Raw genomic sequence first — 23974 nt, 5'->3', positions numbered from 1 at the left:
AAATTAACAATCAGACCTTTCACCACGCCCACTATTTTAATTGTTTGATAGAATAAACTTTATACACATGGTAAAATGTAATGAATATATTTACACTGTAAGAACAAAATGATCGAGAAAAAATTTATTCGCTGTGACAAAAGACATTTCCCGATCAGACTAATATCCACAATCTCAATTTAAACCTCAAAACGAGAAAGCCTCTGCATTTATAATGTTGATGTCGAGACCACCGTTTGATTTTCTTTAAATTCAAGAGACAAAAAATAAAGTTTTAAGGGAAAAAGTTCAGTCGCTGGCTTAGTACATCCGGGATAGCGAAGGAGGTGGAGCCTCGATCCTGCGCGCGACCTCGTTGCAATACTTGTCCGGCACACCAGCATCTTTCAGCTCCTGCAACTTTCTTCTTTTTATTTCGTCCAACTTCTGCCGCCTGGAAATATATCCATAAGACGTTAGTAACCATGGCGAAAAATTGAGCAGGCTTCGTGACATTGTTTTCAAAAAGTGGTTACGAACCATCTAATTACAAGGAAAGAAACCGCTTCCCAAAATTTCGTGTTTTTTATTTGGTCAAAATATTGTCAGTCTCAGTCTGATTGGTTTAACATCTTGCAGTATTAATACACGTTAACTACCGCTTAGTCTTATTCTCGAGAAAATTATTTCGAATGGTCTTGAATTAATATAAACCTACCTTGCTCGAGCTTCTTGGTCCAATTTGATTCCTTCCTCAAAGAAAGCGTTCCTGGCCTTGACGCGATCTTTCTCCTTCTCGCGGACCTGTTGACGCACTTCTTCCGCATGCTGATGACGGCGGACTGCATCTACTTTTTCAGCTTCTTCGTCTTTTAGCAGTTGTTCCTCTTGCACCCTACAGATATTTATAGTTACGTTTTAATTACAGGGAAACTGCAAGGATGAGACCACCACTTTACTTTAGGAAAAAAATTTCGCGCAGGCTCGCAAACTCGTTTCAACTTAATTGACGTAAACCAACACTAAAGGCGAGAAAATTGAACGAAATCCGCCACCGGCTTCGAAGAGCGAGGAATACTTGAACTAAAGAACTAAAAGTAAATATGACTTACTTTAACACCCTCTCAAACTCAGCCCTGTCTCTGGCAGCTTGCACGGCTAAGAAATGTTCTTTATTCCTCACTTGCACTTCACGAGCGGCACGTAACATTTCCTCAGTTTGCTTTCTGTAAATAAATAAAATATAGCGTGAAAAAGTTGTAGAAAATGTAACGAGAAACAAGAAAATTTCAGATTCTGATCTGCAAACGACTGAGCGTCATGAGGCCCAAACTAAACAGATTACAGTAGCTAATCAGAACGAAGGAAAACAAACCAGGGAGCTGACGAGATCTCGATCAGAGTCAAAATAAAGCTGTCTCATGCGCGGTAAGTAAAACACAAGCAGTGGCAGATCGAGGAGTTTTTTATTTAAAAATAACAGCAACAACACAGATTTGTTAAACGCTAGGGCCCAGTTGCATAAAGGGCAGGAAGTACGGACCCCCAGTACCCTGACCTGGATCAGCCACAGAAAATCGATCAAGTCGTGATTGGTTTTCCGTTTTGCATCTGATTGGTTAAAAGAAGGTGGCGTAATTTTCCAAGACCAATCACTGAGGTCCAGAGGGGGAATTACAGCTAAATGAGGGAAATCCCGGATTATTTATGACAATCAATTGGCTAGTTCTCTTCACTCACTTTTTCTCAGCTTCTTCTTTTTCTTTTCTTCTCCATTCCCGTTCTGCTTCTTCCTGATTTCGCTTGGCTCTAAGAGCATCCTACAAAAGTAGATGTTTCTTTTATTTAAGACAGGTTTGACATTTGAAAGCGTAGCAAAACCTCAAACTTGTTTGCGACTGCAGGTAAAACACCGCCAAATACACGAGTTCTAATTAACTGATTTACATGAACGTGCATACTTTATTTCACACAGGTGAGTGTAGTGACGCGCAGTGTGCGTGTTTTGCGCGTTAAGTGCACGGAAATTGCGCGCGCATCAAGCGCGTATAATGCTGCGGCACTTTAAGCTCCACTATACAACGCTTATAGGGCAACTCGAAACAATAACAAAGTATGGCTATCTTGAAACAATACCTTCTCAGCTTGTTTGTCTTTGGCTCTCTCCTGCTGTGCACGTAGACGAGCAATTTCTTTCTCTTTTTCAACTCTAGCCATTTCTAATTCACGCTGGTAGGCCTCCTCTCTTTCCTGCATAAAAAGCAAAAATGTGAATTTAAGAAAAACGCGAGGAAAGTAAAAATGTCAACAAAAATATCATGTGACCGAGTTTGTTCACTAACCGCTTTCTGTTTCAGATATTCCATGACTTTAATTTCCTCGAGCTTGTCTTGCGCCGCCTTGCGGTCCTTCTGCTGAGCGATTTCCTGAATAAAAAAAATTATATCAGTTGCATTTTTCGAACTGACTAAACTTTACCTTGAAGTTATTCGAAGTACACTGAAGAAGTCAGTGGACACCAAAGTTTCACGGGTGCAGTTAAGTGGGATTCCATGAATGTGGACAACCTTCCTCCTTTTCTTAAGAAAACGTGATATTTGTGATGGAAAAAAAAACCCTTGTCTGCATCCACGTGCCATTCACCCTTTCACTGCCAAGAGTGATCATGACAGAATTTCTTTACACAATTTAAGTGCAATATCAAGCAGACATGAATAAAGAAAAATATCAACTAGGGGGATTTTCAGTTCATCCAATACCAAATTCTCAGAACTAACATCATAAGAATTGTATGTCCAACAGTAGGAAGAATGATTAATGGAATGAAAGGGTTTAGATGCTAGTTTCAGTCCCCTATCTACCAGAAAATCCTATCTGAGCCCCCTTGGGGTAGATGAGAGGTGTATCCTAATGGATGAGGTTCAGTTACCTCATTTGCTTTGGCTACTTCTTTCATCAACGCTCGTTGAATTTCTTTCTTTTTTATCAGGTTCTCCAAATCTTCTGCTTGTAGTTTATCCAAATATTGCAACATAGCCTGAAAGAGAAACATTTTTTTAAACATATATCAGACTGAATTTCGTACATGGTTGGCTACATAAATGAAAGAAACAACAGGAGAAGGAAAACAGGCATTAATCTTAAAATAAGAAAAACCATATGGTGGAACAAAATGGAAGATACGTTTACACTGTTTCCCTGTGTAGAGTATTTTATTAGGGAAACAAGAACACCTTTCCAACAGCTTTAAGGATATGTGCAGGTGACCACTGGCTCCATGGGAACCACGTGAACTTGAATTTAGTCAATTCAAAAACAAAAGGTATGGATGTTTAAAACATATTTTGATTGATAAACTTTCAAAAGCAGCTTTTAACATTGCTTCAGAAATGAAAAAAAAAATTGAAAGAAACAAAATTAATGTAAGAGAATTCACATTTCTTTAAAATATTTAAAACAGGCAGAATTTTAGGACATATTTTGTTTATTTTCATAAATTCTCAAATAAAAGTCAACTCCAAACTGCCTCCGAGGAGCCTGAAAAACTGATGGTAAAAAATATTTATAATAACCTTAGTTTCCTGATCCTTTTTCTCCTCATCCAACAGTCTTATCTGTTCTCTGTCTGTAATCTGATGTTGCAACACTTGTGCACCCTTCAGTCTTTCAAGATGAGCAGCCTTCTCCCTCTCCTCATACTCTGTGAGTGCTTTGCGTCTTTCCACCTCCATCATTTCATCAAGGCGTTTCTCTTCTTCAAGCTGTTCTTTCTTGATGTCAACCTTTTCAATGAGTTGGGCATCACGGATTGCATGGCATTTGGCATTCAAGATGAGCTGTTGTAAAAATTTAAATTTAAGGGTTAGATTGATTGATCACTCTGCTTCACCAGTGGGCTAAGACTAAAAAAAAATATTGATAACCTTGCCACTGGTTGGCAGTTGATTTACTTTTTATTGATGTCTCAGAGATAATGAATCAAGTGTAAAATCACACAGTAAAGAACTCACATCATAGAAGACTTCAATAAATAATGCTTGCTCAGAAAATTAAGGCAAGACAAGGCAAATCCTGTGATCTGATTGGCTAGTTGGGCAGGCAAGTTGGGCCTGCCTTGCCCCCTCACGATAGCCCTCTTTGTTTCCAATAAAAAGTAGTTCTGGGGCAAAATCTTTTCACCACGGATTATGTCCCTTACCAACTATTTGTTTGCTCAAGGTGCCTGGATACTGAGCTCATTTTTCTATGTTGGTATGCTTATGGACCTTCAATATTGTTCTCCACCCATCTTGACCTTAGGCTTGCTCAATAAGACATTTTATTATGATACCTGGATTAATTAAACATACCTCATTCAACTTCTTAATTTCATCATCTTGTTCCTCCATTAGTTCATTAGCTTTATCTAGTAAAGTTCCACTCTGTATCATCTTCTCCTGAAACATCATATAAAACAGAAACACAAAAATTTAGCCACTAAAGACTTCTGTCATTAAAGGGGATGGAGGGGGGGGAAGGGAGGGTGAGCTGCTTGCTGATAATTTTTTCATGCCCCTATAAAAAAGCCCTCTTACCAATAAGTCACTTCTTAAAGTAAATTCTACTGTTTTCTTTTTCCAAGTGTTAACAAAGCTATTTCACATGTACAGAAAGGGAAAATAAATAGGCCTGCAGTTTATGAAGGGGTGAACTTGCATGACCAACAAACTACCTCACTAAATTATTAAAAGGTTTTCACTCTATACATAACAGTCACTTTACCTGTTCAAGGTCTGATGGTTTGGCATTCTCCTTTCGTTTCAGCTCCATGGTCTGCATAAAGTTCTTACGTTCTTCTGATGCATTTTGAAGAGCTTCTTTTCTTGTTTTCATTTCCTCCATGGCAGCTTCCTTTTCTGCTTGTGTTGGAACATGAGATGCAGACTGCAATTGCAGCAAAAAATTACAAAAAGTATTATTTTAAGGGTTGATTTATTCAGTACCTCTGTTCATATTAAAATCCAACATGTGGAAGGTAAAAACAAATTTATGGCTATCTACAAAGTGCAGTGGAAGAAGTGAATTCCTGACTACTAAGTAACAAATCTAGTTGAGAGACAGAATCAAGGGTTTGAACCTGGGAGCTCTAAGGCCACGTTCTTCAAAGCTGGTTTAAGATAACTTAGGGTTGGTGTGAAATCTCATTTCAGATCTGAAAGCTTTTAAAGAAAATTCAGTATAAATCTTTTTGTCTACAATCTTATTATTGGATCATCTCAAAAGAAAAGGCAAACTTATCTCAAAAAGGCTTTTTGAACAAAGAACTAAAGAGAACTGGATTAAAATTTATCACTTGGTAATGCATTAATCGGCCTTGAACAACTGGGTCCAGATTTACAATCTAGTTCCCTGAAGCACTTGCCCTCAAAGATTCTAAACAAGAAGTTCATTTGTCTGCATTCACAGACACATAAACTAAAGGTATAATTTTGTATTTCCAAAAACCTATCACAGAGAGACTTATGGTATTAGAATAACTTAGCCAAATTTAACCAATTTGACTACAAGAAAAAAAAAACATAGAGTATCAATCAAAACTTGCAAATCTTCACTACTTTCAAGCCCTGCACTAACTAACTACAAAGAATTTAGTTGAAATTCATTGTTTACTTCCTATACTCAATTTGGTCAGTTTAATTTGTGCCAGTGATCTTGGCAACAGAATTACCTGTGCAACTAGGCATGACATAAAATTTAACAAGGTTTTATGTTTTGACAGTGTATATCAATACTACAAAGTCACCTTAATTCTTCTAAACTCTCCAACTTCTAATATAATACTTCTTCCAGAGGGATCTTCTTGAGGAACCCTGTACAAAATATCAAGAAAGGTTAATAATTTACTTTAATTGTTCATTAACTCATAAATTATTTGTCAAGATAGAGCAGTATGAATTTGAATAAGTTATTTAAAGCTTCAGATATAAATCACACAACTAACCAAAACTGAAACCAACCTGAGTCTTCTGATCAGGTCCTTTGTAATAACTTGAATCATTTCTGGCTCTTCAGATTTAGCTGGTGATTTTTTGCCACCTGGACTGCTGCGCCTTCGAGATCTCTCTGATAAAGCAGCAGCAAAAGCATCCTCTTCACCAGGCCTTACTTTCTTTGGAGAGGCAAACAGTGTTTCATCCTGCCAACAAAAAATGATTTGTAAGGATGGTAAGCACTAGACATGACGGTGCAGTTTACTCACTTACTTAACAAGTGTGAGGTTAAGAAAAATGTTATTTGCTTTGTTTCAAGTGTGAAAAAAAAATCTGAGTTCTGCTGGAAAAGTAAACCAAGACCTTCAGATTTTACACCTCTAGGCTCTACCACTAATCTAAAGAGAACTTGGTGAAGGAACAGGCTAACTATGCTGGAATGAAGTTGCCCTTGATGTTTTCAATGCTACAACGCATTGATATCAAGGGTTAACAGTTGTGAATCAGCTCATTCTTCAATCTCAGACAATTGATCACCTGATCGTCCCCATTTATACAGATCACTGGCAAAGTAAATGGCTCAAGATTAGTTTAGTTAGCCTAAGCATTATAATTTGCTGTTGGATCTTTTACTCTTCAAATTCCTTCAAGTTTTCGAGCGTTCGACTATTTCTAACGGCTGATAAGACAATTAAACACCAATTTTACAGATTTTGGTAGATGTAGCTTTTGATTACCGAGAAAATTCGCTGAATCTCAAAAGGCTCTTCCCTTTGCTAAGATACAGCTGTGTGCAACCTCAAATGTAGCGATACACACATATATGTGCGAGTGGTAGTATATTTCAAAATGAAGAAAGATCCAGCTACACTTTGAATTTGATTGCAACAATCTACTCAAAAACTTACCACTGTAGAAGTTTTGTTGATTGTGTGATACTGTCTCGTCCATGATTTTCTGGATGCATTCGATCCGCCAGATTCCAGTGACCCAACAGTGCTGTTTGGCTGTGAGAAAATCGATTAGAAGGTCGCCTCGCAAATTTCATTATTCACTCGCATAATCAGTTGAAAAATTCCTTCTTACTAGGAAGGTGAAACTTGAGTTAATATATCTATTAAATTCTCTACTTACCATTCTCACAAAAGCTTTTCTTTAAAGATTACTATGTGTTTGCGGGGATGTGAAATCAAAATGGCGAGTTGGTAGCTGTGGCCGTAAAGAAAATATTGCTTGTTTCCAAGACAACGACGATTACAAAACAACCGCAAGGGCCATGGGGCGATTAGAGCCCAGCTTCCCACACGTGTAGAAGTTCCAAGATGGCGACGAAAGGTATTCGATCAGCGTATGGAAAACTTTCTCGTTTTCTACCGTCTAAATTGTATACAAGAAACTACTGTCATCCAGTAACGGACGAGCAATATCTTTACCATCCAATGGTACGTCCCTTGGAACCAGAAGCCCAGACACTTTCTTTAACAAAGACCTTAAACATGGGGGACATTTCTAGTTGCTTGCACGACACATCCATTGACTCTGTCACTCGAGAAGAAATGATGGGAAAATTTAAACAAAATATTCTTCAGACAAGGTTGTTCAACTTTGATGGAGAGCATGCAACAAGGGATATGGCTGCTATGCCCCTGATGCAAAATATGCTCAGGGTTGTGTGGAGTTATACTAAATGGTGAGAAATACAGCTTACTTATATGGAAAGCTCCTTTAACATTTTTTCCCTTTAAATTTTGAGTTTGTCGAGACAGAATTAACATAAAAAGATCTATGAATTTGTTTTGGCATAGTGAAATAAGCTGGAACCCCTTTGATCATGCTGTGTTCCTACTGACTTACCCTTGGTGGGGAAATGTTTACTGATGGGGGGAGGGTCAGCTGTAACATTTGTCGCAAATAGGAGTCAAGAGTGGCTCACTGATATTTTTATATTTTTGTTTTAATAATGTATCTTAGTATTTGTTCTTTTTTTTTAATTTTTATTTTAACTTCATCCACTTTGGATGCTCATGAAGAATAGATAAGCCAAAAAAAAAAACTGGCATCATGTAGTGTTGAATTCTTAAACTTGTTAAAAAAGACTTCTTGACTTATCAGAGTGACTTTTAATTTTTGAAATTTGATCAAAATTTAGGAGAACCTTATATATCATTCCTTTAGTTGGTTCATCTCATAACATTGATACTTTATTAGAATATTAACCCTTTAACTCCCAGAAGTGATTAACATAAAACTTTTCCCTACAATATCCATACATTCTTCAGCAAACAGGTAATGAGAACATTCAAACTTATCAGGTAGAAGCTGCTATCTTAATCTAGCACCAAGTTCTCATAACTAATTTACAAGGAAATGTGTAGCAGCCACAGGGAAGAATTAACAATTGGATCTTGGGAGTTAAAGGGTTAAGTAGAATTATTCTAATTTCACAAATAAAGCCCTAAAATGTAAGTGTAAGTCTTTTTTTACATAGCTAGTACATTTTTATGTTTTAGCTTCCCAGGACTGTTGGATACCTCTCTGACTTTCAAGCCTCATGTGTCTGCAAATTGGGAAAGGGAACACACAATACTGGTGTCTGGACATCTTGGCTTTTTGTTGTCCTCTAAAATTCCTCTCAAACAAGTAGCTGACAGGAATGAGATAGAAAAAAGCAAAGAAATCCAGGTGGAAAACCCTGAGATAATTTCTCCTGTATTTCACCTTCCCCTAACACGAATCAGACCAAAGTTTGACACTGGCTTTCACAGTTCTCCACCATTTCCTTATCCTCATACCTTCATCATAGTCAGCGAAGATACAAAATGCTCAACAGGTCAATTAATTGGTCAAGGTAAGGTTATACAATTCATGTAGCTGACTTGGAAAGTGGTTAAGTTTTGTAAGCAGCCATTATTTGGGAAGTGGGAGATGTGGTGGCTCTGTGCACTGGACTCAGGGTTAAGAGGTCTTGGTTTGAGACCTGGTGATGTCATTTTGTGGTGTTCTTAGGAAAAACACTTTACTTTTGCAGTGCCTTTGTCCACCCAGGAATATAAATATGTACTGGAAAACTGTCAGGGAAGCCTCATGAAATGCTGGGGTGTAACCTTGAGATGCACTGGCATCCTATTATTAAGGAAAAGAGCCTTTTCTCCTACTAAGACTTTGGTTTGAACAAGCAGTGGAATTGACCCTGGATATTTGCAAAATATTGGAGATGAAGAAGAACCTAGGAAGAAGCTTGTAATGACCCCAGAATAGTACCCAAGGACATGGCTGAAGGGGGTTCTGGGGTGCCCATGACCCTCCCTCCCTTTGTTAGCCCTTTTTTAAAGTAAAACATGGCATGGAGGTGGACATGACAATCTAGTGAGTACCCTCTGTTTGACAGAGGGTACTCACCACCAACTCCCCTTTGAAAAATCCTGGCAATGCCCCTGGTACCATTAGTGGTAAAAATTAGAATAAAAACTCGGAGAAAATACAAATCAGTTTGGAATTTGAAAAGTTTGAAATTGTTTTAAACTGCAATATATTCTACACTATTTTGCACTGATAAAAATTTTTTTCTTTTTTCCCTTTAATTTACTTTCAGGTATCATGTTTGTCTGTGCTCGGCTTGTGGCAGAAGCAGTACAGAGTTACAAATATCAGCTGGGAGATGATTTGGAAAAGCCCCTATCTAGCCAGTGCATCATCACTGATGGAATTCGACTCTCATTTATAAACTACCAGCTGAACACCTTAAGTTTTCATGGCGATGAAGGCATCAAAAACATGGCTTGGATTAGTCCAGGGGTTTTCATGTACAAAAAGGCCATGTTTGAAGATTTGGAAAAACCAGTTGCAGAAAAAACTGTTAAGGAAAGGAAAAGATTCCGACGTCCAGTGACACTCAAAGATCCAGCAAAGCATGAAATAGTTTTAGAAGAGTTTAATCCTGACTGCTTTGAAACATTTGTAAAAATGATTGTAAATGGATGCAAAGCAATTTAACAAAAGTGTAGACTAAAACCTTTCTATGAGTGACTTTAAATTTAGACTCAGAGAGTTGATGTAAACAGTGTCTGTAGGGGAAACCTAAAGCCTTTATGAAGCTTATTATGAAGTATATACAAAGACACAGCACTGACACACCTTTAATAAAGCTAAAACTGATTCAATGATTGAACAACCTATGCTAAAAAACCTGTCTTCCTAACCCACCTTCTAGTTTAATTCAGGAAATTTGTTGGGTTGTCTTTCAATTAAGGAAGAAAACAGTCAAGAATCTTGAATTAATTTCTGAGACTAATACGCGTTTCAGACGATAAGTAGATGTGTCATAAGACTTTTACATTCACATGGGAAGGTCACCCCTGTAAGAACCTAATTCTCTTACTTTTGGGCGTATGAAAATCATGCCAACCCTACTATTTTACCAGGCTCTTTATACAACAATTCCCCCTCTTCCCCCCCTTAAAAAAGAGGGAAAGGCTCGTTCCTTCTCGGGCCTTCCAACCGGACGCTATCCCCCAACTCATCAACGGCCCTTTCTAGAATATTCCCGTGGTACCCCTCCCTAAGGCTAGGATTGGTCCTTCATTTGTAGTGAATGTGATGACGTAGTCGAAAATTGCCAAACAAACTATGGCTACAGAGGAAATTACTGGGAATATTGAAATGGCGGCCGCTATAACCCCATCTTCTCACGTCCAACAAGCTAAAGAATGGCTTTGGCAGCGAAAAGCTCAGATGAAACCATGGACAGATTTTTTTAAGAGTTCGCGCTTTAGCAGGCCAAAGACAGTCGCCGAAGCTGGAAGAAGAGTCGTGAAGAACTTGGAGGACTACCAGAGCAACTACATCGTTATAACGCTTCTTTTGATTTTTTACTGTGTGTAAGTGATCTTGTTGCCTTTCGGCTATGTAGTTTAAAAAGAGAAAGAGTCTTTGTAGATATTACATACGTAATCTTTGCAATCGCGCTCTCCTAACTGTCTTAACTCAGTCCATGAATCCAAGAACACCTTACGAATTCGTTTTGTTGGTTCTTCTACCCTAAAACCCCTCTTTGAAGAGTAAAGAATTTGAAGCTGTAAAAGCCCAGTTCTGTAAAGATCAACTAAACGTTTGTTGTGAAAGATGGATAGCACGACACTCGGTTGTACTCCGCTTGAACGGAATCGGTCGCGATCTTTAAGTATTTTAATGATTCAAGTTGAATTACAAAAAATATTTTAAAGAGATTAGTAGCCACTTTTAAGTTTTTTTTGTAAACATCCAGATTTTCTTTCTCGAAGCTCGCATTTTGAGCTCTTGATTATGCCATATGACCGGTTTATGAACTATTTTCTCTTCTAAAGAATAGGAATTAGAGAATTTCTTTTTTAACATTGCCTCAACATTATTGCTCAGTGACGTAAACGTGAAAAAGCAACGCTGTTAGCACATTTTTCCATGCATGTCTCAATATCCATGCCTACAAAGCTGTAGCTCTTGCTAGATCTCATAATCAGTATATATTAAACCAACATTTTGAGAGGGAAGCACCCAGCTGATGTGCAGTTTTCTCAGTGGTACTTACCTAAGAACACAATACAATGGCTTGAAGAGGGCCCAAACTCAGAGCTTTTTATGTGAGATGTGATGTACCAACTTCGTCTCTTACCTCCCTTGGGATAATTTTTAAAGTAAAAAATAAGGAAACTCTATGAAATATTGTTGAATTATCTTGTAATAATGTTTTGAATAGGTAGGGTGTTTTCTTATCTTATTTCCTTAGCCTGTCATCACCATTGCTGCTCATAGCATTATCAGTCGCTGGAGGTGGCTGTTTCTACATATCTTACAAAAACCAAGGACAGAAGATAAGAGTGTTGGGTAAGAATTATTCAATGTTTGATAAATGGCTTGTCAAGGGGAAGAGAGTGGAGGGTCCTGAGGGTCCCCAGGGTCTGAAGGGTTACAGTCTGATGTCAGTGTTCTTGATGTCTACGATGGAGCTCAATATATTGATGATTCGACATGTGGGGCGTCAGTGGTCCAGTGGTTAGTGCGCTGGACTCTGGGTCGAAGGGCCCGGGTTCAAGTCCTACCAGGGGCATGTCGCTGTATCCTTAAGCAAGATGCTTTACCCACTTTGCTTCGTCTCTCGGATAAGACGTAAAGCCGGAGGTCCCGTCTCACAACCCTTCTATGTTACAAAATAAATTGTGGGACGTAAAAGAACGCACGCACTGTTCGCAAAGAGTAGGGCACGTAGTGCCCGGTGTTGTGGTCTATCTCGATTTGTGCCGTCGTAGGTCTGGGTGGGTGAGGTGTGATCACAATGGACTGAAGCGGCTGCCAGAGGCGCCTTTAATATGCTGACGTCCGATCTCACCTCTCTGGTTCCTCCGCAATTCAGCCCTTGGCTGCAAGTGAGGAAATTGGCACCATTCATCTCTCTCATCTCATGTCTTGATTTCATAGGTCGTGACCTAACTAGAGCAGAACAGTATGGACTTGTGTTGTTGATCAGTCTTCCCCTCTTCATTCTGGCTTCAGCAGGATCGACAGTGTTTTGGATTATAGGTGTGTATGCAATGCATTAGAACCCTTTTGACAACATGGCCTCTTAACTTACAGAGCTCTGGTTCATTTTTGTATTTCAGGTGCATCAATCTTTACAGTTGGACTTCATGCATCTATGTTGAGCACTTCAGACACACCTGAAATAACAGAGCAGATTACAATGGAAGAAGTTTAAGTAAAGGAAATGGAAGAATGATAAAAAGTGCAACAAGAAAATAAAAACATAATAATTTAAATTATTGTGCTCCACACAATCATCAGTGTTAACAAATTGAAAAAGTGGTTTGGAGTTCTTGGGGTAGAAATGCATCTGGTAAAAATGGTCATTGGATCAACTCTACCATTCGTAAGATCTTATTAGTAATTCTCCTCACTGTCCACCAGACAATTCTTACAATGTTAGTTAGGAAAATTTGGTATTGGATAAACTCATAGGTAATCTTGTAGTTGATATTTTCTTTTCTCTCATCACCTGTCTGCCTGAGATTGTACTGACATTGTAAGGAGAAAATCTGTCTTGATCACTCATAGGAGTTGAAGGGTTGACTACTCCCATTTCCTGTAGTGAACTTCTTAACTATGGGCAATTTTTTCTCTTATAAATCAATTGTAACTTTTGTTGAGTGTTAGCCAACAAGACCAAAAACCAGTGGTGGAGATGTCATAGTAAGAGCTTATTTTATTTTAGTGCTTTCAGTCCCTAGCTATTTAATATCTTCTACTGAGTTTTGAGCACACTTATCCTTTGTTTAATTTTGTTTTTGATAAGTTGGATGTACTAAATATGATGTCTAATTATTACACGTAGTAATTAGTTAAAAACAAAAGTAATAAAAGTTGAATCTGCTCGAGAGTTACATTCAACCTTGCTATACCATTATATTTATGTAATGTGGTTCTTTTTTTTTTTTTGGTTGTAAAATTTTTCAAACCAGGTTGTTGTTGACATTTTAAGAGTATCGTAGTGAATGAAAGGAGATGTGGTGGGCTAGTGGTTATGGTGCTTGTCTTGCAATTACAAGATCTTTGTTTGAATTCTGGCTGAGTCACTGTGTTGTTTTGTCAGGTACCACACTGACTTCTTTGCCCCTCTCTACTTAGCACTTAAAATGAGTATGCATAGTCTATTAGGAAATCCTGATGGAATGACAAGGGTACCACTTTGATGAACTTGCGTCTTCCCTGGTGGGAGCAACAAAACTTGCAGTCACTTCATGCTACTGAAATAAGTATAACAGTGGCTCATCAGAGCCCTAACTAGCAATTAACATTTGGGTTATGTAAAATTTTACACCTCTGAGGCAATGAAAAGTATCAAGAATCATGGGCAATACAGGGGAGAGGTCTCAGGGTGCATTTGACCCCCTTTCTGAAATGAAAACATGATGACTTATAATCATAACACAACCTGACATACCTCCACATTCCACTGAAATGCAAGGTTAAAACCTATTAAAAAATCCTCTCTACATAAGTTGGAATTGTTGCCTATAGCATGTGGTTAAAATCAACCCCCGTACAAATAAAGAAGGAATACTAAAATTGCAATAAAGAAAGAGACCTAAAAAATATGATGGTTCTTTGTGAAGTGTGCTTCAACAGCGAGTGTGATTTATTTACCTCCTCTCTGTACCACCCCAACACCTTTTCGACCAATAACTACTCTGCTACCTCCCCTAAAGATATATTTGAACATTATAACTTTTTGGTGGGAATGGGTACCAATTTGTCAGAGAAGGAGATTCAAGATGGCGGCGAGTGTCGTTCGTCAGTGTGGTCGCCATTTTCTGGGCAAATCATTAATCCGCCGTGTTCCTGTTGTTTCTTCTGTCCGGTAATGTATGAAATATATTTCCTACTTGACCTGAGATGTTCAAAGTGTTGCCAACAAGGCAAGAAATGAATATAAATGATGTTATGTAACAGCGTATAACGTTGGTGTTGTTTTGAAAGGATATGCTTCCTAATGTTGATCGCGCATGAGCGAATGTTGCATCTAATTTTCAGGTTATATATTTCTTTATGACATAAGTACTTTTGTCTATTTTTCTGCTCTTCCCTGCAAAAAGAAAGACCAAAAACAAACTGAACCACATTTAGTATCTTAACCGGCTGATATTTGTCTCAGCTGTACGAATCCCTTTTTAAACCTCTAAAAGTATTGAACATATCATTTTACAGGGCTTTACGACTGATTTTTTATTCTATTTTGTGCAGAAATCTACGTCGGCTCCCTGTAAGTGAGGTTGAAGAGGAAATGAAACCGCTGAAGTTGCAGGGTGAATTAGCTTCCATGGCAGGAACTATTATGTACCCTAATGAAGAATCTGCTAAGTGGGATGTTGATGGTACAGTATTAATATTTTTAAAACTCTAACACCTGGAAATGACTACAGTAGCATGTAATTTATCATTGGGATTCCAATATGTTATCTTGCAAGCAGGATGTAAAAAAAGACAAGCCTATCAGCTGGAGGGTGTTATATTGATACAAGACCAAATTCTCCTTTTTATTCTTGAGGAAATGTGTGGCAGTCAGAAGGGAGAATTACTGGTTGGATCTTAGGTTAAAGGGTCAAATGTCAATGAGGATGGTGATGCTTAACATGTTGAATTAGACATTGATGTTGATGTTGAAATCAATGATGGCTATGCAAGCCCTAAAATTTTATGGTAACAATCATTTCTTGCCAGCCACAACATTATTGATACAACATTTATGATAAGCTTGAACCTAAAATTCATATTGAGACTAATGGTAATTTAAAAAGGTTTCCATGAATTTTCTCACAACCAGGAAACTGTTCCCACTCTAATCTTTGGGCACAGAACTGAAAAATTGCTCTCTGTAGAATTTTGAATCTTAGCTCTTGACAGTTTCAGTGATGCTGACAATTCTTTTTTTTCGCTCTGTAGTTCCTATTCAGGAAAAGCTGGTCACAAACATGACTGTCAACTTTGGTCCCCAACATCCAGCTGCCCATGGAGTGTTGAGGCTTGTTTTGGAACTTGATGGAGAGGTTGGTAAACTTTTATCATGATAATTTAAGTTTTTCATTGAACGTAAACAGTTATTCTCATGTAAAATGAGCATTGAATGACAATATATGCACAAATCCATTGTAAATCTGATGTGAATAAAAGAAGAGAGAAAGTAACCAGAAGCAGAAGTAAGAAGTAACCAGAGCAGTTAATGATGCCATCTGAATGAGACCAATGAGTTATCAACTCTTTCTGTCTTCTTCTCTTTCCTTTTAAGGTGATTATGCGCGCAGATCCACATATTGGTCTTTTGCATCGTGCAACAGAGAAGTTGATAGAATACAAAACATATCTGCAGGTGTGTATAGAATTAAAGTTGTTAAACGCTTAACTGTGTATTGTACCATTCAACTTAGCTAGGCAAAGTATCAAATCTGTGAATTAAACCCTATGAATGCTTCTCAGCTGTGCAGTGCTGGCTATAATTAGCTATCTCCACGAGTATTACTATTTATTAAAAATGAAAGTAAGTGAGCAGTACTTTCATGTGGTGCTGTTTCGTTTTTAATGCAATGGGATTCTAAATTTGAAGTTTGTGGCTAAACATTTAGTGTTGGCTCATTTAAAGCTACTGAGCCCCACTTTAATGCCTAAAACCTAAGCATCTGTATACACATTCTCTTATACTGCTCTGTTTACATTTACATTTCCTGTGGTACTGATTAGGAGAATTTGGTTGACAATCAAGAGTTTCTTTAGTCTGCTATCATTTCTTTTATTCTCCTCGCCTATATGTTGGATTTAGTAGTGGTAATGTGAGGAGAAATTAGATGTTAGTCACTTCTGTAACTTCTCCCTACAATATCCATCCTCTATCCAGCAAACAGGTACTGAGAATACTCAAATACATCAGGTAGAAATTTTATCTTTGATCTAACACCAAATTATTGTAAGTTATTTACAAGGGAATGTGTAGCAGCTAGAGGGGAGAATTTAAAATCAAATCTTGGGAGTTAAAGAGTGAAAGTGACACTGTTTATTATTCTGCATGAGGTGGTTACAAACCCTTTGAGTTTATCATAATGTAGTAGTCCTGATATCTTCACTAGTTTAAACTTTTTTTTCCGAGTGACAGTATAAAGTCTCATTTTGATCTCATCAATAATTTTTCAGGCCCTGCCATACTTTGATCGCCTGGATTATGTCTCCATGATGACAAATGAGCAGTGTTACTCTTTGGCAGTGGAGAGACTCCTTAACATTGATATTCCAGAAAGAGCTAAATGGATTAGAGGTATGCTGTACATTTAAGTTTTGTTTCAATAGCTAACATTTGAAGGTGTTCTTGGAATACAAACAGTTTGTTAGAACATGCATTCAAATTAAGGAAGTTAGGGAAAAACTGCAAGAAAAATTCTCAGAGTTCTTTACAGCTGAAATGAACTTATTCAAGGGCACTTTCTTTTTTTTCTGCACCATCCTTCTGCTCCATGAATCTACTGCTAAATCTTGTGTATAATTTGTTTCCTTCTATAGTGTTGTTTGCAGAGATCACCAGAATACTGAACCACATCATGGGTGTAGGTACTCATGCTCTCGATGTAGGTGCCATGACACCATTCTTTTGGCTGTTTGAAGAGAGAGAAAAGGTGATTGTAATCAAAGAACTAACAGAAGGGATCAGAAAAAAAGTAGCATTTTATTTTTTACTATTGAAAGTAAGCTGGGGACCAGCACATTCTGGCATCTACGCTGGTTATTCCAAATGCTTGTGACCCAATTTTGAGCCTGGAAGCATGACATTGATGACCCCTTGTGCCCCTGGTTGTGCATCAGCACCAGCAGGTTACATGGAGGACTGAGAGAAGAGCATGTTGTGGTCCAAGGGACAAAACATGCTCTACTCTCCGAGCCTCTCTCTCCAACAGGGAGTATTAACTGGTACCAAAAAAACTGTTAACCCTTTTACACTTAAGGGTGACTGGAATATAATTTCTCCTTACAGTTTCACCCCTGAATTAAACATTAAGGGCAGGAGGATAAAGGAAATGATCCCCAACCAAAGATGCCCTTGACTGTGAAACAAATTCTCCTTGTCAGCACCTCAGGAAATGTATAGAGAACAGTATGGAGAATATGCACAGTAATGCTGGGCTATAAAGGGTCAAGGAATCCTGAGAAAATGCTTGGGAGCTGCTTGAGATTGACTATTTTTCCATCCAAGGGGATTAGCAATACTTGACAATCATTCACCAAAATGGAAGTAAAAAGTGGTGGATATTTACTGAGCCACAAAGCGGACATGGTAAATACCCACCACCTTCACCAACTCTTAGGTGAATAATTTTTTTAGTATATACCACACAGATACCAAAAAATTAGTTTATTTCTTATTTTATACTGCTAAATGGTTGCAAATTATACTCTTGACATGCGATTTTGTCTCATTGGCTGCTCTGAGGTAAATGATATTTACTATTTACTTCTGTACCAGCCGATCAGCACTCGCAAAAAGCACTATTCACCTGTTTGGTATATACTAATTCTAGATAACTCACTTCTTTGATATTGCAATAAGTTTTGTTGAATACCATATGTGAGCCAATTTTGTGTACAGACTTTGCTGATACAGTTTAAGTTTGCTTTTCTCAGCTAAGCTGGTCAAACATGTGAAGTTTATCACTTTGAAAACTGATGATCTTTAACTCCCAGCATAAATTATCATGGATTTGATTTTGTCTTTCTTTAGTTGATGGAATTTTATGAACGTGTGTCTGGCGCACGCATGCATGCAGCTTATGTAAGACCAGGAGGAGTTTCTCTGGTAAGTTCATAATCACACTCTAAGAGTTAACAGTTGACAAAATATGAACAAACTTAAATGATATTAAAATCTTCTCATGGACTGTTGTAATGCTTGGTTTTTTCCTCTCTATGAGCTAAGTGAAAACAGGAGGTAATTGGTCACAGTCAGGATTAAGGGGGTGGGGAATGGTTTGGCAAAGCTAGATAAACATAGGGGCTCTGTGCATCTTAAAGGACAAGTGAATTGTCTAGGTTTTTCAGAATGAAAATTCCAATTTGTTAATATCTTGTAAAATATGGGATGTTTATTGCTTTGAAAACTTTGGATCTTGCACCTCCTACAATAATTTGCAGGTTACTGCAGATGTCGCAGTAAACTGAGAACTTTGTTGAGTTTTGAATCTTATTGTTTGAGAGTACAATGCAATTTCCCCAGACCCTTCACAATTTCAAGTAAAGCAAAACCATTACAATCTTGATTCATTTTTGTCACTCAGATGACAAATATTTTGAATGCACTGATAAAATTGAAGTATTGTCATGCACAATTTTTTTTTTTTAGGATATGCCAATTGGTTTAATGGATGACATTTATGACTTCATTTCAAAGTTTGCTGAGAGACTAGATGACCTTGAAGAGGTAATTTTACAACAAATCCAGCAATTTCATCTGTTACAGTTTGAAGAAGGGCTAACATGCAAATGTCAGCTTAAGAGACTCAAAATAAATTTACATTTCAAACGGTTCAATACATTTCTCAGACACAAAACATTTTGGTTTGGTAGAGCACTGTTGAATGAAATTGAACAACAAGCTGATCTTAAGTTTCCAAGGAAGTCAGTCCCTTTTCCACATTACGCTAAGGAACTATCATTTCATGTACTCAGCAAGTAACTCCCTGAAATCATAAATAAACAAATGGGTTGAGAAGAGTGAAATTCAGTGAATTTGCCTTTTTTCAAAGATCAAGATTATGTGAGAGTTAGCAAAAGGTTCTAATTAAGTACAGAAGGTGAATTTATGAAAGAAGGAAGTGCTTTGATATGAAGGTTCGTTTTGATTATTTCAGATGTTGACAAACAACAGAATCTGGAAACAGCGCACAGTTGATATTGGAGTGGTAACAGTGGAAGATGCTCTTAATTGGGGTTTCAGGTTTGTGATTTTGTCACCTGACATTGTTTATACAATTTAACCTGTATCAAGTGTTTACTACTGCTTGGTTAGCTTTTATTGGTAGAGTACCAATCTAGAAAGTCCTAGACATATATAGCTTTTAGTGGCCTCACAGTTGGCAGGCCTCCACAGTAGATAACCTTTTAACTCCCATGAGTGACCAAGACAAAAATTCTTCTTATAATATCAATACAATATCAAGCAGACAAGTGATGAGAATAAAGAAAAATATCAGTTAGAGGATTATGAGTTGATCCAATACCAAATTCTCCAAACTATCATTACAAGAACTGTATGGCAGACAGTTAGGGGAATTACCAATGAGATCTTGGGATTTAAAGGGATAAGGCTTATGATTGTCTTGTCTTTTTCTTTCCTATAGTGGAGTCATGTTGCGTGGATCTGGAATCAAGTGGGATCTGCGAAAATCCCAGCCGTATGATGCTTATGATAAAGTGGAGTTTGATGTTCCCATTGGCAAAAATGGAGACTGTTATGACAGGTGCGGTAAGACTTAAAAATAACCTTGAGCAATTAGAGAGTATTGGTTAGGCAACTGACTGAGGTGCAAAAAGTTTGACTTTTTGTTTCATTTGGTGATTGAAACCATTTCAGGTATTTGATCAGAGTTGAGGAAATGCGGCAGAGTTTGAGAATTATTGAACAGGTATGTGTCACTATGAGCCATGTCTTGAGAATTTGGGAAATGCAGTGCAGTTATCATAAGGCAAATGCATCTCCACAACTGGCCATTGGGATCTAAGTTAAACAATGATTTTAAGAGGCAGATCAATTAAAATGCTCCTTCCTTCTTTTAGTGTCTAAACAAGATGCCTGCTGGAGAGATTAAAGTAGATGATGCTAAAATTTCACCACCAAAGAGGGCAGAAATGAAGGTAATGATAATATTGCTATTAATGGAATAACAGTTATTGGTTGATAATCGTATTGAAATACAACAATGATGATAGGTTCATCATTTGTCTCTCTGTATAGTCACTCCTGACACCATAGACTAGCGTGCGGTATTAAAATTTTTCTACACTCGAAACCTGTATCACTGTAATGATTCGATTTAGAGCCCGGGGCATTTATTTACTTATTGTACTTCTAGGGAGGGCACTTATTCAAACAGAGCGCTTATTAGGGACTAGCACTTAATTTTTTTTTTTTTTTTTGGAGAAACAGCAGAATGTGCAAAAAATTCTTTAATTGACGTTTATTAAAAAAATAATAATAATAAATTTCTGCTTTGATTTTTATTGACTTCTTCAGGAGTCTATGGAAGCACTTATTCACCATTTCAAGCTCTACACGGAAGGTTATCAAGTGCCACCGGGTGCAACATACACAGCGATTGAGGCTCCTAAGGTACAAGCATCACGCGCTAGCTTTATTTGATATCTTTGTTGTGGTCCGTTGACACTCTGCAACGCAACTGTGGTTATGAACTTTACAACCCTAGCTAAAAGGTCTTGGGACGTCCATGAAAACACTTGCAAAGGTGCCCGCTTAAATAATTGGTGCGATTTGTCGCACGCATGACTGCGGCTAAAAGAGAAGAGAGAACGAAAGTGGACAATGTTGATTGCAAGGGTAACTATCATAAAGGACTGAAAACAACATTGTAAAAAAAAAAAAAGAACGTGGCAAACGAACCTCATACCGGAATTGACCGCCTTTGCGCGCTTACTCTCACTTTTGCGCCTTAAGGCCTTGGCATTGATTTTACTATTCTCGAACTAAATTCTGATTTACTTAACGCGCTGCGCAAAGTCTTATCCTTCTACTCGTTGCCCTGGTGGGAAGTTTGTGAGAGAGACCGGCCTCTGATGTTAATGATGAGATGGATTGTTAGTAAAAAGAGTGCTTATTTTCTTGTCTTTAGGGAGAGTTTGGTGTTTATCTTGTTTCGGACGGCACTAGCAGGCCTTACCGCTGTAAAATAAAAGCTCCTGGATTTGCACATTTGGTAAGTTGGTTTTTCATAGTGGTTCAGGTGGAAGTCTTTGTTGAGATTTTCATTCTTCGTGGAATAGAGCAATTTTTACCCATGTACACCCTAACGTCAGTGTATATATTCTCCATACTGTTCTCATGACATTTGTTAAGGTGCTGACAAGGAGAATTTGTCTAACAATCAAGAGCTTCCTCAGTCGGTGATCATTTCTCTAATTCTCGTAACCTTAATGTGTGGCTCAAGGGTGATATTTTAAGGAGATTGCTCCGTTTCTGCTTTTCTTCGTTCTATGGTCGGTCCAGAAAACTCGCGCCACTTTATCAACCAATTAGCTTTAAAACTAAAAATCACATTCATCACATCCTGATTTTGTCATTGGAGATACATTCGCATATACAGCCCTTCAGATTTTTTTGTCATCTCTTGTCTTCAGGCTGGTTTGGAAATGATGTCCACTGGACATATGTTGGCTGATGTTGTGGCCATTATTGGTAAGCGTTACTCACGATTTTTTTTTTATTTTTTTTATTTTTTATTCCACTTGTTGGCTTAAAATCATTCGTTAGCTTTTACGCTCGTAAAAACGCCCAGTATACGTACTGCAATTATATTTTGTTTTATCAACTGAGTAAATAATGTAGATTGGCCATTGTGAAGAGTTACTAAGCTGACGTTTCGAGCGTGAACCCTTCGTCAGAGCGAAAGGGCTAACTAAGGACTAACGATGCTCTGACGAAGAGCTGACGCTCGGAACGTCGAAGCGTCGAAACGTCAGCATAAACTCCTTATGGTGGCTAATTTACGTTATCAACTTAGTTGAGGAAACAAAATTACCTAATTTTAGATTAGTTTTGACACCATATGAAATTAAGGGGTCTCAATAAAAGCTGGTTACCATTACTCTACCGCCGCCCATAAGGCCTCTTATCGCTGTCTGTTGAGCCTGCGAGCACGCACGTGTTTGGGTTTCGCTCTATGGCACGGTTGCCTGTTAAACCATCGACAGCCGCTAAAAAGAAAAAGTTATTGAAACCCCTAAAACTGCTCTAAATTATTTCCTTACGCACATGCTTGGTTATCTCACGCGTTTTTTCCCCTTTTTTTATGTCTCCACAGGCACCCTTGATGTCGTCTTTGGAGAAATCGATCGTTAAGTTCCTTGGTAATCGGTAAAATTAAGGTTTTCTTCCATCAGAGGGTTAACTTTACAGCATGTCTTTATGACATACTATATTTTTTTAAGAGTTAAGTGCATATGTTGAATGATATTGTGTGCTACAGTTCCGAATTCTGATTTTCTTTGAAGTTTTATTGTTTTCATCTCTGCCCCTCTTTGTATTAAGGTGAAACACTGCGTTACCTGCAACTAGAACACATTTCTTGAAAACGCGTTTCACGTGGAGAAATGGTTGCGTGACGACTCAAATTATATCTGTGAAGGACGTGAATGGCTGTCAGTATAACTTTGTAAAATAGAAGGAAATTTCAATAAACAACCTCTTAAGATAAATGTCATTTTATTGACTTCTACATATTTTGGCGCCTTTACTGTTCTTTTCATTCTTTTACTTGTCAAGGAAGGAATTGTTGAGCGTAAGAACATTTACTGCACATTTTTCTGTGTAACAAAATGGCTGACGGAAATTACACTTGTTTCGTAATCGATCGCAAGCAGAAAAATAAACAATTTTTTGAAGGTAATATTATCAAGATGGGCTAGAAACTTGAACAGGAACTTTGGTGAAAGAAGAACCTTATTTTAGCTTTATTTTCTAAACAGCAACCGCAAGGTTAAAAAGTCAAGGAAACAATACTATTTGTAGAAAATCTCTTTGGTTATTAAATTTTTAAGGAACAATTTTTCTCTGTTCCCTTTGTATTCTTTTTGTATTCACTCTCGGTGCGTGAGATTTAACAAATTAGCTAATCGCGTCAAAAAACCCTATCCTTGACATTGGGAAACCGACGTGGACAGTTTTCGTCCACTTTTGTTGATTGTTTTCTCGGAGTTCAGTCAGTTGATTTTGAGTTTTCATTCGCGAAATTTGTTGCCCCTTTGTTTGGAATTTTGAGAAGTTTTGGAGTTTTTATTTTAGCTAAATGTTGTGGTTCATTTAAAAAGTTTATACATATTTTCTACGGAGTTTGGATCCTAGCTTCTCTTCTCGTAATTGGATTTTTTGTCTGAGGAACTACCTGTGTGGGCCTCGCCTTGAACAACCTCGAACTTCGTACTCAGTCTTACTGTAACAGAAGCTGATTCGTTCCCAGTTGTCTCTCTACTTTTAATCAATAACGGGAGAAAAGCGCGAGAGTTGCGCATGGGGAAAGAAAAGGTGCTTTCCGTTATCTCTTCCTCCTTCCCAAAGTCTCCTTCGTCTTGGCAATGCCAGTCTCTCGCAACTGCATGTTGTGTGCACAACATGGTGAATAAATTGCTTCTAGAAAATGACGGTTGGTTCATCAACAATAAACCTGCACAAGAACAAATTGAAAAAAAAGTTCGCTGTGTTGCGCACGCTCGTAGTAGATCACCTTGACAACATGACA

General features: G+C 37.8%; 4 protein-coding genes across 4 annotated transcripts; 3 read left to right on the top strand and 1 right to left on the bottom strand.

Moving 5' to 3' along the window:
• Positions 1–17: 17 nt before the first annotated feature.
• Positions 18–7211, bottom strand: LOC113675251 (cilia- and flagella-associated protein 45). Its single transcript, XM_027191801.2, has 14 exons — positions 7083–7211; positions 6857–6955; positions 5976–6154; positions 5762–5828; positions 4741–4902; positions 4329–4415; positions 3552–3815; positions 2909–3016; positions 2322–2405; positions 2116–2229; positions 1720–1799; positions 1092–1205; positions 698–874; positions 18–433 (listed from the first exon to the last, which is right to left on the bottom strand). The coding sequence occupies exons 1-14, from the start codon at positions 7083–7085 to the stop codon at positions 301–303; spliced, it is 1671 nt and encodes a 556-aa protein (XP_027047602.2). The 5' UTR covers positions 7086–7211; the 3' UTR covers positions 18–300.
• Positions 7139–10116, top strand: LOC113675381 (large ribosomal subunit protein mL37). The gene is made up of 3 exons (XM_027191952.2): positions 7139–7638; positions 8459–8796; positions 9541–10116. The coding sequence occupies exons 1-3, from the start codon at positions 7271–7273 to the stop codon at positions 9939–9941; spliced, it is 1107 nt and encodes a 368-aa protein (XP_027047753.2). The 5' UTR covers positions 7139–7270; the 3' UTR covers positions 9942–10116.
• Positions 10117–10460: 344 nt separating this feature from the next.
• Positions 10461–13364, top strand: LOC113675355 (prenylated Rab acceptor protein 1). The gene is made up of 4 exons (XM_027191923.2): positions 10461–10825; positions 11710–11807; positions 12399–12500; positions 12581–13364. The coding sequence occupies exons 1-4, from the start codon at positions 10575–10577 to the stop codon at positions 12673–12675; spliced, it is 546 nt and encodes a 181-aa protein (XP_027047724.2). The 5' UTR covers positions 10461–10574; the 3' UTR covers positions 12676–13364.
• Positions 13365–14196: 832 nt separating this feature from the next.
• Positions 14197–22934, top strand: LOC113675354 (NADH-ubiquinone oxidoreductase 49 kDa subunit). Its single transcript, XM_089209238.1, has 16 exons — positions 14197–14334; positions 14718–14848; positions 15417–15520; positions 15760–15840; positions 16656–16776; positions 17019–17131; positions 18232–18306; positions 18850–18927; positions 19358–19443; positions 19847–19966; positions 20080–20131; positions 20283–20360; positions 20740–20835; positions 21353–21436; positions 21858–21915; positions 22541–22934. The coding sequence occupies exons 1-16, from the start codon at positions 14249–14251 to the stop codon at positions 22576–22578; spliced, it is 1401 nt and encodes a 466-aa protein (XP_089065364.1). The 5' UTR covers positions 14197–14248; the 3' UTR covers positions 22579–22934.
• The last annotated feature ends 1040 nt before the right edge of the window (positions 22935–23974 follow it).

This window comes from Pocillopora damicornis, chromosome 6 (genome assembly GCF_964200805.1).
Source record: "Pocillopora damicornis chromosome 6, jaPocDami1.2, whole genome shotgun sequence".
Taxonomy (NCBI): domain Eukaryota; kingdom Metazoa; phylum Cnidaria; class Anthozoa; order Scleractinia; family Pocilloporidae; genus Pocillopora; species Pocillopora damicornis.
Note: the sequence above shows the minus strand (reverse complement) of the source record. Positions and strands in the feature narration are given on the sequence as shown.

Bases quoted from the DNA above. Each gene is read 5' to 3' on its own strand.
- LOC113675251 (XM_027191801.2), bottom strand. The intron at 6,155-6,856 runs GTAAGTTTTTGA...TTTTGTTGGCAG, and splicing joins TCAACAAAACTTCTACAGTG to GATGAAACACTGTTTGCCTC. The intron at 4,416-4,740 runs GTAAAGTGACTG...ATGATGTTTCAG, and splicing joins AACCATCAGACCTTGAACAG to GAGAAGATGATACAGAGTGG.
- LOC113675381 (XM_027191952.2), top strand. From the start codon at position 7,271: ATGGCGACGAAAGGTATTCGATCAGCGTATGGAAAACTTTCTCGTTTT. The intron at 7,639-8,458 runs GTGAGAAATACA...TTTATGTTTTAG, and splicing joins GTGTGGAGTTATACTAAATG to CTTCCCAGGACTGTTGGATA. The intron at 8,797-9,540 runs GTAAGGTTATAC...ATTTACTTTCAG, and splicing joins AGGTCAATTAATTGGTCAAG to GTATCATGTTTGTCTGTGCT.
- LOC113675355 (XM_027191923.2), top strand. From the start codon at position 10,575: ATGGCTACAGAGGAAATTACTGGGAATATTGAAATGGCGGCCGCTATA. The intron at 11,808-12,398 runs GTAAGAATTATT...TTGATTTCATAG, and splicing joins ACAGAAGATAAGAGTGTTGG to GTCGTGACCTAACTAGAGCA. The intron at 12,501-12,580 runs GTGTGTATGCAA...TTTGTATTTCAG, and splicing joins GACAGTGTTTTGGATTATAG to GTGCATCAATCTTTACAGTT.
- LOC113675354 (XM_089209238.1), top strand. From the start codon at position 14,249: ATGGCGGCGAGTGTCGTTCGTCAGTGTGGTCGCCATTTTCTGGGCAAA. The intron at 18,928-19,357 runs GTAATTTTACAA...TGATTATTTCAG, and splicing joins GACTAGATGACCTTGAAGAG to ATGTTGACAAACAACAGAAT. The intron at 19,967-20,079 runs GTGCGGTAAGAC...AAACCATTTCAG, and splicing joins AATGGAGACTGTTATGACAG to GTATTTGATCAGAGTTGAGG.